Below are 13,404 nucleotides of genomic sequence, written 5' to 3'. Positions count from 1 at the left end.
AAAGTTTAACATACTCCATGCACTTTACACACAGTGTCTGACTTCATGTATCGCTGTGACTTGCGTTACCATAAAAAGTAATACATGACTATGCCCTAACTAGAACTATAGAATTCGTGCACATTTCTAGATTTAAAATTTAGAAGAAAAAAAAAAAAATCACTTCTTATCAGGTGCTGATCCTCAACTAGGGCCCAACGATCGGGACAATTATCACGGAGGAAATTTTCCCATCAATGCCAATCTCAATAAATGTTAGTGGGCAGCAGATCTTACTCTGTAAACCAAGATGTGTTGCCCACAATGAATGAAAAAAAAATATTAGATTTATGCGCAACTCAATGACGGGGATCTAGCAATTTGTTCCCGATCATTCCCCAGTCCAAAGGCTCTTATATGGCAGAGCTGAAATTTCCTAGCATTCCTCTACACAGAACTCACTCTGGTTATCTTTACGCTGAGCACTTTACAATACCTGTCCCCTTTCTAGAGTTGTATCCACTAGCATAGCTATAGGGGAAGCAGCAGCTTTGGGGCCCTGGCCCAGAAGTGGCCCATCCAGGAGGAGAAGGACTAAAAGATATTGTCAGGGCCCCCTCAACAGTATTACATAGTGAAATTACTGTATATACAGTGACAGTATAGACAGTGTATAAAACAGATGGAACAGCTGCCAGGCCTGGTCTGAGAGCAATCTTTACTAGCCACAGGAATGAGGGCCCCTATTCAAAAATTTGTTGTGGGGCCCAGTCATTACTAGCTACACCACTGGTTGTATCTATCAACAAACTTACATTGCTTCCAATCACAACCAGCAGAATTGTGAATGCAGCTCTGGAGTTTAACACAGACAGAAACATAGGATCCGTATATGTAATTTTGAAGACAACAATGCTATATTTAGAAAACCTGAACCCTATCAGTACTCATAGAACGAAAGGTGTCTAAATGACATGCGCTGTACTCCATTACTGCAAGCTTTTCTGACATCATAGGCAATTACCATTACATGAGTGTTAAAGGGAATCTTTCACCAGCAATCTCCATTTAAAACTGTTTGCATAGACACATAGCTGTGGTTCAAGTGATTAAAAAGCGGTTTTTCTTTGGTTAATCCGAGGCTCCGTTCCCGAGTTATGATACTTTTTCTTAGTATGCGAATTAGGCCTTTGGTGCAACGAGGGAGTCACCAGTCCTCTAGGTGCACCCAACCTCCACTCCTTACTGTGACCAGCCCCTCCCTCACTGCTTTACCTCCTACTGGCCCTGTCAATCAGGGCAGAGGGGGAAGGGATGGCCACAGAAAGGAGCAGAGCTTGGGTGCAACAAGAGCAATGGTGATGCCCTCATTGCACCAAAGGCCTAATTTGAATATTGAGAAAAATCATAAAACTCTGGTATGGAGCCTCAGCCCAACAACAGTCTGAAAACAGCTGGATAGGAAGGTCATCCTGATTCAGAGTGGTCCAGTTGAACAATCAGATTATTAGTCAGGCTAATTTGCATATTAGTCACTAAAATTTACCAGAACTGCATTTCTCCTAGCCAGAGAAGGGATTTTTTTATTTTTGAACCTATCAGGGTCAACTTAAAAACGGAGACCTGAGCTCATACAAACAGCTGGTTGTATGCTGCATCAACCATGGAAGTACAGTTGCTTTATTTGGCACCAAAAGGGTTAAGTATGAGGAAATGCAAACCTCAGTATTATATGTGGATAAGAGCTCTAGGTGTGGTAGAGAAATATGCGCCCTCTCCGCCACACCTATCCATTCTCATAAAATTTCTGCAAGCTATTTATTTGCTGCAGTCAGATGCCTTTCATCATATTCTCCTGACATTAAGGCAATAGCTTGCCTCAAATACACAAACTAGAAGGCAGCCATCTTTAGTTGTGGACCAAAACTGACCACCACAGGTCTGACTCCTGACACCAGCCACAGCCCGGAAGATGTGTCCCCTGTAGCGGCTGCTGCAGGGGAAATGTAGTGTTGAATGGCAGCGAGAGACGCTGCTTCTTAGGGGCTCTTCACAGACAACCACTGTCCACATGTTCTAATAAGGCATATGGACATCAGATGAGCCACACAGCGATTCCCCAACATATCCATATTGATTGCTTCCATAGCTCCCATACTCATGAATGGCACTCCTAGCTCTCCATTTAACCTCCCTTTAGAACGTGGCGACCACCTCACCTGGTGGAGGTTGGGAGACTGCACTTCTCACAATACCGGGGGTCCTTTGGCTCAATATGGTGAGGTGTAAAGATCTCACAAATGTAGTAAGACTGGTTTCACATATGCAGTTTTCTGAGCCAAAACCAGAAATAGATCCAACAGGAAGGAGAAGTCTTTCCTTTACATTTCCCACAACTTCAAATCCACTTCTGACTTTGGCATAGAAAACGGCATAAAAATCTCCACGTTATTCTGGCCTTAAAGGGAACCTGTAACCAGGATTTTGTGTATAGAGCCGAGGACATGGGTTGCTTGATGGCCGCTAGCACATCTGCAATACCCAGTCCCCATAGCTCTGTGTGCTTTTATTGTTATATATTTGATACATATGCAAATTAACCTGAGATGAGTCCGGGACACGACTCTTCTCAGGTTAATTTGCATATGTATCAAATCTGTTTTTTTTTTTACACAATAAAAGCACACAGAGCTATGGGGACTGGGTATTGCGGATGTGCTAACGGCCATCTAGCAACCCATTTCCTCAGCTCTATACACAAAATCCCGGTGACAGGTTCCCTTTAAGGATCTGTTCACACTGCGAATTTAGTCCCCGGACACAGACAGCACCAAATCTTCGGTGCCAGCAATGTGGTATCTGCCTCCTATTGTTTTCTTTGGGAGGCAGCAATGCACCAAGAAAGGACACGCCCCGTCTTGGCGCAAGGTGTGGACAGCCACCAATTGAAGCCGCGACAGATGTCAGTTTGCAGTATACACAGCAGATTTTGACAGTCTCAAATTCTGCTGTGTAAACAGACGCTAAAGGCACAGTTTTTATGTCATTTTTGCCGACTTGCTGCCTTGAAATGTTAATGTAAGTCTATGGGAATTAGGAATAACAGCATACACATGCATTTTTAGGGTTGTGCTCTGACTATGGCTTTTTTCCCCCCCATGGATTGCAATTATTTTTTTTAAGCAATGGGAAAAACGCATGTTTTAATGTGTACTGCATTTTATGTAATTTTTATATTACATTTTTTCACAATGGTTTTTGTTAAAAAGATCTATAGAGAAAGTGACTACAAAGCAGGCTACATACTTTCCAGTTAAAAATGGGAAAAAAAACAAAAACAAACACCTAAATGCATATACTAAAACACACTTAAAACCACAAAAATGTAAAAAAAAAAAAAAATACTGGTACCTTAAAATTGAATGTAATGTGAAAAAAAAGCATGTGGTTTTTCAGGTGTTTTTTGCACTGAGAAGACACCAAACCATTATATGTGAAAGGAGCCTAAAGTGGTTTTCAAAAATCTCCACTTGCAGCCATTCATAGAACAGTCATTGTTTATTCCCAGGGATTAAAAAAAAAAATAATCTGTCTTGGTCATGTGACGGACACACAGGTGTCTGGTTCGTTAAAAGACACAGCTCTGATCACATGACCAGGGCAGATTTTTATCTATAGGAAGTAAACAATGAAGGTTTAGGCTTCATGCACACAAACGTATTTTCTTTCTGTGTCAGTTCCGTTTTGTTTGCGGACCGTATACGGAACCATTCAATTGAATGGGTCCGTGTGCATTCCGTTTTCGGATGTCCATTCCGCAAAAGAATAGAACATGCTTCTATTATTGTCCGCATTACGGACAAGAATAGGACTGTTCTATTAGGGGTCTGCTGTTCCGTTCCGCAAAATACTGAGTGCACATGGACGTCATCCGTATTCTTTGCAGATCCAGTTTTTGCGGACCGCAAAATACATTACGGTTGTGTGCATAAGGCCTTATACTGTAGGACAGCAAGCAGAGATCTTAAAATAAAATAAAAAGAAACCGATACAGAATGTATATTGAAAAATTTTACAACTTTTCATTAAACAAAGGAATACTTGAATACTTCTTTTAAAGGGTTGTTCTAGAACTAAAAAAAAAATTAAATAAAAAATAAAAAAAAAAGTGACATCTGTCCATTGACTTCTACCACTTCTCATGTCTTCTACTGCATCCTGTTGAATACGGATTAGCTGCAATTCCAAACACAACCTATGGACAGAAGTGGAGCCGTTTCTGGGAAAAGCATCAAACCTTTTTTTCTCATCATGGACAACCCAAATTTATAGAAAAATTACCAAGCAAAAACATACAAGTTTCCCCGTGCTTACCTGTGGCACAGAGTGCAATAAATGTCTGTGCATGCTTCCGAACCATAAGCAGTTTATCTTTAGGTAATGGCAGCTTTCTTAATATATGTTCAATAAAGTCATGTGGTGTGACGGCAGCAAGGTTCCACTTCAATTTTCCTAGCACCACCAGTTCCCACTCCTGGAATCCAAAAAAAAATATAATCCTAATTTATTTACGTTCCAATTTTCTGTGAGAACATGAAGATATGTTACTGAGGTACCAATTTCTTGCTTTATTAGACTGGCCTCCAACAACTGACCGCTACACGTGATGCCTTTTTTCGCCTTTATGTGCACCCATGTGAGCAAACTGTTGTAGGCAGCATTTTTCTTATGTTCATCAGTTTACTGACTTGTCTACTAAAAAAAATAGAGAGGCCTAAGCATTAGGCCCAACCCATCAGTTGCCCTTTGTAACGTCATGTCTATGATACAGCAACATCTTGCGCATCTCATAACTGCAACGGCACTACTCCTTCAGCGCAGCTCTGCACATAAACTTATCAGCGGCACTAGTTTGATAAAGGCCGAAACGTTACACCGGATTTATACAGCCGCATTTCCAAATAAAATCTCACAAGTTTTCATCTAAATTCCGGGAGTTTCTCTTTTATATACGTCCAGGGTGGGAACCTGACTCCCAGGAAGAGTAAGCAGAGTGATACAAGGTTTACTTGGATGATACAGCAACATCATATCCTAAATCTGTAAGCAATGAAGTGCAAAACACAGTGTGAGGACCACTTGATATGGACCATTGTAGAGTGCTTGGTTCTCTTACACCTGCAGGTGTCTGATGTTGAACGGGAGAGTCCGGTGACCACAAGTCTATAAACAGCTAGTGAAAATGACACATCCTTCCTAGATAAGCCTATTAGCCAGAACTCCAACCACCATATACCCCATATTTAGCTCTCTCTCCGAAGCTGGACCATGTGTCCAAGTCTAGTTTCAAGGAGAAACCATGAGAAGTCTATATATCAGTCTACAGAAGATACCTAGATGTGCTTAGGTATAAACTACTGACAGGTCCCCAGATAAAGCAGATTTTTTTTTAAAAATTGCTGGGCACCCTCCAGCTTCTCGCTACACAGCTCAGCTCGATGGAGAGTGTATACATTGGAGTCTAACTAGGTGGACAGAAGCTTTTTTTTTTTTAAACAATTGGGGTCATTTACCTGGTGCAAAGTAGAATTGGCTTAGTTGCTCATAGCTTCCAATCAGATTCCACCCTTCATTTTTGACAGCTCTTTTGGAAAATGAGAGGTGGAATCTGGTTGCTATGGGCAACTAAGCCTGTTCTAGTTTACACCAGTTTGATACATGACCCCAAATGATTTCTCCAAAATGCCACTGTGTTTCAGGTTGAACATAGTCCTTTGAAATGGCTAGAGTAGCATGAAACAAATGGCACGTTCCCTTTAAGATCTGGACACTGCTCTAGGGGATTATGGCTGCATGAAACCCATTGATTGAGATTTATTAAAATTAGCACAATAGAAAAACTGAAGCAGTTGCCCATAGCAACCAATTAGATTGCATCTCTCATTTCTTTCAATAGGTTGTCTCATCTGAGACATTGGTGGCATAACCTCCACCACTGGTGGCAGTCCCCCCTCCATTCATTTCTATGGGAGTTCCAAAAATAGGTGAGCCCTGGCCCGAATATTTCTGGCAGTCCCATAGAAGTAAAAGTGGCTGCGCTTATGTAGTGCACTCTGCTTCTCTGTGTCAAAAATAGCAGTGCGCTCTCCTTCACTTTCAGAGGCTCATTGTAGAGATAGGTGCGGGTCCCACCTCTGAGACCCATGCCCATACCCATCTGACTTTAATGGCATATCCTAGTGATATGCCATCAAAGTCCCAGATGATACAACCCCATTAAGGCCCTCTCAAATAAAAAAAGAAGTTGACACCTAATTAGTTGCAATGGGCATTTTTTTTTTTCCCCCATTAGTTTTATCACATATGAATTTAAATGAAAGTCTCAAAAAAGGGGTCCTGACTATGGCATCCATTTGACCTACGACACCCCCAGTTAGTACACCATAAACACAATGTGATCACCAAGCAGTGATATTATTCTGTTTTCCCACCTATAGTATACAGTGTGGGTCTGTGTCTGCTGTTTTCAGTGAGCAGTGTTGGCCATCTGCATTTTAGTCCAGGGGAGAAACATAACCATCTACTAGGTGGCGGATCCACCTCTTAGATTGCCTTTGCGGCTGGGAAGCAGATTCCACCAAAAACCATGGAGAGAAAAGTCCTGCATGCAGGACTGTTTCTCCGCTAAAATAGCAGACTCCCAAACGGATCTCATTATAGTCAATGGGATCTGTCTGGCTCCGATGGGGTCAGTTATACGCCATATCCGTCACTTTCAATGTTTTATTTTCAATAGCGCGGGTGTGAACTGACCCTAAAGTGCGCAGCTCCCAGGCTCTCCGCTTTACAGTCTGGAGGAGACACTTGATTGAGAGTTCTGACTTTTCCGTTACACAGTTATTTATTAAAATGATAAAAGCTCTTGGAAAATGCATGCAAAGCACTAACAGTTTTGTGTTTTGCAACCCATGAACAGATAAAAATCAGCTGTTTATATTGGTATAGCTTACAGCAGCTGGTTCAAAGCTAGTTCCTAGTTGCAGTCTTAAAGGGGTTGTTTGGCTATACATATTAATGACCTATCGTCACGATAGTTCATTAATATCTGATCGGCAGGGATCAGACACCTGGCACCCCCGCCGATTAAGGCTCCATTCACATGTCCGCAATTGTGGTCCGCATCCGTTCATTCTCTATGGGGACCTATTCATTCTCTATGATGGAATGGATGCGGAAAGCACAATGTGCTGTCCGCAACCGCATTTCCAGAGCGCGTCGCCGATCTTCCAGTCTGCGGCTCCGGAAAAAAATAGAACATGTTCAGAATAGGCATTTCTATGGGGGTGCCGGCCGGGTGTATTGCGGATCCGCAATACACTACAGACGTGTGAATGGACCCTAACTGTTTGACACAGAGGCAGCGCTCGCATTCCTGGTCTTTACACTATGCGTCATCTCCTGTGGAGCAGCAATGTAGTGTAATTACACTGCACTTCAGTGTAATGTACAGGATGAGGTGCTCGCATGGAACGCCGCCTCCTCTTCAAACAGCTGATCCGCTGCCACTAGTAATGCAGATACATACATGGAAGCCTAAGGCTCATATCCATCTAGGATGGGAAACAGACAGAAAAAATATGCATTTCTGGGCTGTTTTTTGGTCATTATGGAATGTTTTGTGGCTCAAAGGGTACCTGTCACGTTGAACATTTTGTTGGAGCCGAGTAGATCGATATATAGTTTTCGATCTACTTTAGTTTTACAATCCATACTTTATTCCTTTACTGTCTATCCCTGCTCATTCTGGGCTTTGAAGTCCAGGAGGCTGTACCACAAGTGATTGACAGCATTCCCTCTAGGGCTGTGCATACACAGATAGCTGTCAATCATTGATAGGACCGCCTCCTGGACTTCAAAGCCCAGAATAAGCAGGAGTTGAAAGTCTTACTGAATCTTTTCCCATAAAACTATATATGAATCTGCTCAGCTCTTCTGTAATATCAAAATGTCCTCTGGTTTTTCTAGACTCTGTATCTGATAGGTGGGGGGGGGGGTCCCACCTATCAATTGTTTGAGAGGGCAGGGGCACTACAGCCTTCTCTCAGTTCAGCAATCACGGTGTCCAGCATTGTACAGTGGCCATGTTTGATATCGCAGCTCAGCCTCATTCACTTCAATAGGGCTGAGCTGCACCTAGCCAGTGATGGCTAACCTTGGCACTCCAGCTGTGGTGAAACTACGACTCCCAGCATGCTCCATTTATTTCTATAGAGTTCTGAGAGCAGCCAAGCAAGGGGGGCATCTTGGGAGTTGTAGTTTTACCACAGCTGGAGTGCCAGAGGTTAGCCATCACTGAATTCCTAGACCATGTGACCAATGAACGTGATGTCACATGACCTTGTGAATGCAGCAAGAAGGCTGCGGCACTACTAATATCCAGAGGATAGGTCATCAGTTTAAAAGACTTGGAAACCCCCTTTAAAATTGATAGCATGTCACCATTTTTCTCCAACCACTGAACATTCCCGTCGTACCTGACGATAGATGTCATTACAGTTACTGCACATAGGCCCTTATACACTGGCAATGTAGTTTTAGAAGAAAATCAAATAAAAAAAAAAAAAGATCAATTTCCATTAAATATCTTATCGACTTTTAGCGATTATAGTGATGGTCTCAGTATCGGCATTGGGCATCTCAATGCCTGTGTGCTGTCAGTTGCTCCATTCTGTGGCCCCACAAAAACAGAACATGTCCCATTCTTGTCCATTTTGTTGACAAAGAAAGGACATTTATGAAGGATTAAAAAAAAAAAAAAAAAAAATGGTGGCAGGCTCTCAGCTGGTATTCATGTTTTGCTGATCCACGATTTGCAGACCGCAAAAACGGCTATGGCCATGTGCATGAGCCCTAAGAGGAGAAAGTTGCTGCTTCTCCTTACCCAATCAACTGCGCGCTCAGCTAGGCCGTGTGCATGTGTCATCAATAGGGATGGCATTCAGGCTACATTTTCTTCACCTGCTGCTGAAGGTGCCTGGAAGCCATTAATCTACCAGTCTATATATACTTCACCTAAGCACAGAGGGTAATAGAGACTGACAATTACCAGCCCAACAGATCTCACCACAAGACACTTGGCACATGATTACTATACATGACCAAGTCATACAACACTTTAGACAAACTATAGTTGCCCATAGCAACCAACCAGTTACTGAATAAAACAATTATTTCTTGCATTTTATTGGTTGCCATGGGAAGCAATGACACCATGTCATCTAAACGCCCCCGCCCCACCAAACTACAGTTACCATTGTAGGGTGAAAACATCTAAATTATGTAATTTGTATATTTACAACAGTAAAATGCACCGAGAGGACCCCCTCTGGAGTCCTCTCTATTATAAGCGAGAGCTGAAAAATTATATATATATATATGTATATCTTCTAATGCGCTATAAAAGTTTAAAAACTTTGAAAAACCCAACAATGCACACAAAAAAAAAAAATGTACACTATTTAAAATCTTTTAACCAAAATATGTGAAATAATAATAATCAACCTCTTCATGAAAAGAAAAAAAAAGGTCTGAATAAATCTGTGCACCACTAGGTGGCAGCAGATACCACAAAAGGAAAGAACAGCCTGTCACCATATGAGAAAGTATGCCTTCCACATAAATGTTTATAAAAAAAAAAAAAAAATGTGTAAATATAGCTATTAAAATGAAATGTGCTCATTGACGTTTTTTTTACTCGACATTGAATACCTGGATTTGTCTATATACCTACCGGTCAGTAAAGAATCTCTCATTACATTTTATATTTAGAAATGTATTCTAAAAATGTGTAAAAAAAGAAGAGAAAAAAAAAACATCAGTGTTAAAATACAGATGCCTTTCCCATGGAAGAACACAAAAGGCTGTAAACATTTAGTTTAGCAAACAGGGGCTGCTTACCAGCAGCTCTTGGGGTTTGATTGAATTGTCAGTGTATATGCAAAGTTTCTCTGCAGTTAATGGAATAGTCTCTTTGAGTTTGGATGCTAAGAACATGCAGACAGCCCCCAGGAGTTGCAGGTGACATTTTCTGGTGGGAATAACAGCTAAAAACCTGTCCAGATAGTTCATTGCCAATGGGAATACTTCCTCCTCACACTTCTGCTCTTCACAGACCTGTACAACAACAAAAAGAAAGAAAAAAAAGTGAGGGAGGTGGGATAAAGGGGGGGGGGGGGGGTAAAGTAAGATTGAGGGGGGCACTAAAATTTGGGAAGGGGAAAGAAACATGGACAGGGAGTAGAATTGATTAAGAAAAAAAAAAAAAAAAAGGAAATGGGGACATAAATATTAATCAAAAGTAAAGAATTAAAACAGCAGAGAGGACAGAAGGAACATTTTAAGATGAAAATTGAAAAAAAGGCAAAAAAATTAAAACATTAGAAAAAGGTGTTTAATTGGAAAAAATAAAAAATAAAAAAAAGATAAAATGAAGTTAAAATATTACACAATAGAATAAAAAACTAATTAGCAGCCAAGCAGAATGGAGGGGCACAGAAATGATGGCATGAAATGGAATTATAATGAAAAGGAGCAATTGGGGGGATAAGTGGAGAACAGGTAGAAATTGGGGAGTTTTAATAAATTACAGAGGGGAGTCTGGGTTAGAGGTTTAAAAGGAAAGGTCCAGAGAAAATGGAGGAAACAGAGACAGAGAGAGAGAAGAGGGAGGGACAGGGTTAAGTAATGCACTTCAAAATGGCATTTAATTGCAGCATTTTTATTACAATGACCGACCACATGATGAGGGTCCCGATGAGGGGGTCTCGGGGTGGGAGCTCCACATCCCCCTGCACCCCTGACCATGAGGCAGAGAGAGGAGCCATAGATTCAGGTCACACTCCACCCCAGACATTGGGACAATTTCTGATTTCGTCATTTTTTCAAAAAATATTTAAAAATACTTAAAAAATACCCAGGCGCCCGCTTTTTGCGGGGACCGCAAGATCAGACCCCCCTGCATCTTTCCCGACAATTGAGGGAAGCCTGGGACCATGTTTTGGGGGTCAAAAGCACCGACGAAAGGGGTGCAGGAGGTCCCAGGGCTGAGCAGAGCATGGCTGCTGCAGGAGGGAGGGGGGAGAGGAGGGCTGGGATCGTTCTGTTAATGAAGGAGGAGAGGGGATAAAGTATGTGAGGCATGACTATCGGGGGGTACACAGGGGGGGATGTTAGAGGTCACCCCCAAATTAGAGTCAGAGAAGGGGGGATACGTATTAGAAACCGAACTTGGAACTGCAACCTCCTCCCTATAGAGGATAGGACACATCCTTTTACAGAAACGAAATGCACCCTAATATTTGTATAACAGCCCCCCACAGTGGTCGTCAGACACCCCCACATTGGGCAACTGTTAACCCTTCAAGTGCCAGAACGCCATATTGATGCCTTTCCCAGCTGGGAGGTTGGACCCTGGTTCTCAATGCAATATATGACACATATATATATATATATATATAAATATACACACACAGCAGTGCACCCCAGTATTCACACGACCCCCCCCCCCCACAGTCGGAAAGCACAAGTCCTTCCAGTTCCGGAGTGCCACATTCATGCAGCTGCACACCAGCCAGGCGGAAAAGGAGGGGGGGGGGGGGGGGGGGCCTTAACGATTGCTTCATAAAAATGGGGGTACAGGGGGGGCTGCAACTTATAGTCCACAATAACAGACCCCATTCTTCCGGGGAGAGACAGTGAATTACATTGCAGGATGGAAGCACAATCCCTTCCTTTGCCTAGACAGCCCCCCCCCCCTCCTCCCTGCGCCCCCAGGCAAACAGGGGGTGACCACCAGAGCAGAGAGGGAGATCTCCCACTTTCTAAGCACCAGAGATTCAATGACCGAGGGGGGACCATGTGCGGGACAGGCTGCAAGGACTAGTCCAGCAAACATGGCGCAAAGTACCATGCAGCCTGTGTGCATACGTGGGCACCAGCAGACTCCCCAACATCGCCTGCTGCAGCTCTGCCTCTAGATATACCACCAGCTGTGCCAGGTCTGCACCCCTCTACTAGACAGATTCCTTTCGTGACTCCACCAACCTCCAGCATCCAGGTGGCCACCATCTTCCTCATGAAGGGCTGGATGTCCTTCTGGACACACTTGAAGTAGGAGCACTGGGGCAGATACCTCTCCTCCACTGTTAGAAGGTTTTGCAGGACCCGGTCATCGAAGAGCAATGTGGGGTCAGTCTGAGCCCTGCGGACAGTATCCACCTCTGAGCAGAGCAGCTCCATGGGTCCCAATGTTGTATATCCAGTGGGTGCAGAGCAAGGAGCTGGGGGTCCTGATGGCTGCACTGCACAGGGGTCTGTCTGTGTTCCCAGGCTCCCAGCTTGCTGCACAGTGACGCAGCTTGCACTAGGGCTGGCCCAGCCACTTGGTGTTATTATGTAGAACAGCAGCTGGCCAGACTTTTAAGTTTTTTTTTTTTTTTTTTTCCTCTCTCCACTCCTAGCTAGCAAGAAAGCAGGAGGCCCTCGTTCAGGGCACACATGACAGCTCTCCTCGTAGGCCCTCCCCGTCCTGGCTTTAGGAAAAATCGAGGTAATTAAGTCACTGGAGGTGTTATCAAGTGCATGCAACAAAGAGAAAACGACTTGTGAGAGGTGCAAGCTTATAAAGCTCCTGCAAAGGAAGGGGGTGTAGCTGGAGGAGGAGGAGGAAGAGGTGAAGGCAGCTGATGCCTGGCCTCTAGACCTACACATAGGTACAGTCTGTGAAACAATGGCCAAAGTGGGCACTTCCAAATGATCAGTCTTTCATTGGCCATTTTTCACGCAAGCAAGCATTCGATTTTAGGCTAGGTCTACACACTGCGCAACTTTTTAAAAATAATAATAGTCAATAGTGTCGCATGTGGCGACTGTGACACGACAGTCGCAAAAAATCCATCAAGTTCGATTTCTGCATAACTGTTGTATTCGCATGTCATAGTGCGACACCATTGACTATCATTACAAAAAAATGTAGGATTTTTGTCGCACAACATATGTCGGCGTGTAGCCCCAGCCGTAGCTGGACATTGCTATTTACTGGGGGGAGATTTATCAAAAATAGTGCAAAAGAAAACTAGCTTAGTTGCCCATAGCAACCAATCAGAGTCCACCTTTCATTTTTCAGAGCTCCTTTGGAAAGTGAAAGGTGGAATCTGGTTGCTATGGGCAACTAAGCCAGTTCTACTTTACACCAGTTTGATAAATCTCCCCTACTGACTTTGGCCTATTGCACATGACCGTATGGCTTTTTCAGTGTTTTGCTGTCCGTTTTTCACGCATCCGTTGTTCCTTTTTTTGTTTCCGTTTCTTCTCCATTTTTCCGTATGGCATATACAGTATACAGTAATTACATAGAAAAAATTGGGT

The 13,404-nt window shown here is 43.1% G+C and overlaps 1 protein-coding gene across 2 annotated transcripts in view; it reads right to left on the bottom strand.

Moving 5' to 3' along the window:
- The window catches only part of CCND2 (cyclin D2), a 57,472-nt gene extending 44,860 nt beyond the window's left edge, over positions 1 to 12,612 (bottom strand). For both annotated transcript variants that reach the window (XM_044281286.1, XM_044281285.1), the window contains exons 1-3: positions 12,082 to 12,612; positions 9,937 to 10,152; positions 4,354 to 4,513 (exon numbers count right to left, since the gene is read on the bottom strand). In XM_044281286.1, coding sequence (XP_044137221.1) covers positions 4,354 to 4,513; positions 9,937 to 10,152; positions 12,082 to 12,276 — 571 coding nt within the window. In that variant the 5' untranslated portion in view covers positions 12,277 to 12,612. The remainder of the gene's footprint in view (positions 1 to 4,353; positions 4,514 to 9,936; positions 10,153 to 12,081) is intronic.
- Between the last annotated feature and the right edge of the window lie 792 nt (positions 12,613 to 13,404).

The sequence above is a fragment of the Bufo gargarizans genome, chromosome 2, assembly GCF_014858855.1.
Source record: "Bufo gargarizans isolate SCDJY-AF-19 chromosome 2, ASM1485885v1, whole genome shotgun sequence".
Lineage (NCBI taxonomy): Eukaryota > Metazoa > Chordata > Amphibia > Anura > Bufonidae > Bufo > Bufo gargarizans.
The sequence above is the reverse complement of the archived record's forward strand: the minus strand, read 5'-3'. Positions and strand labels throughout refer to the sequence as shown.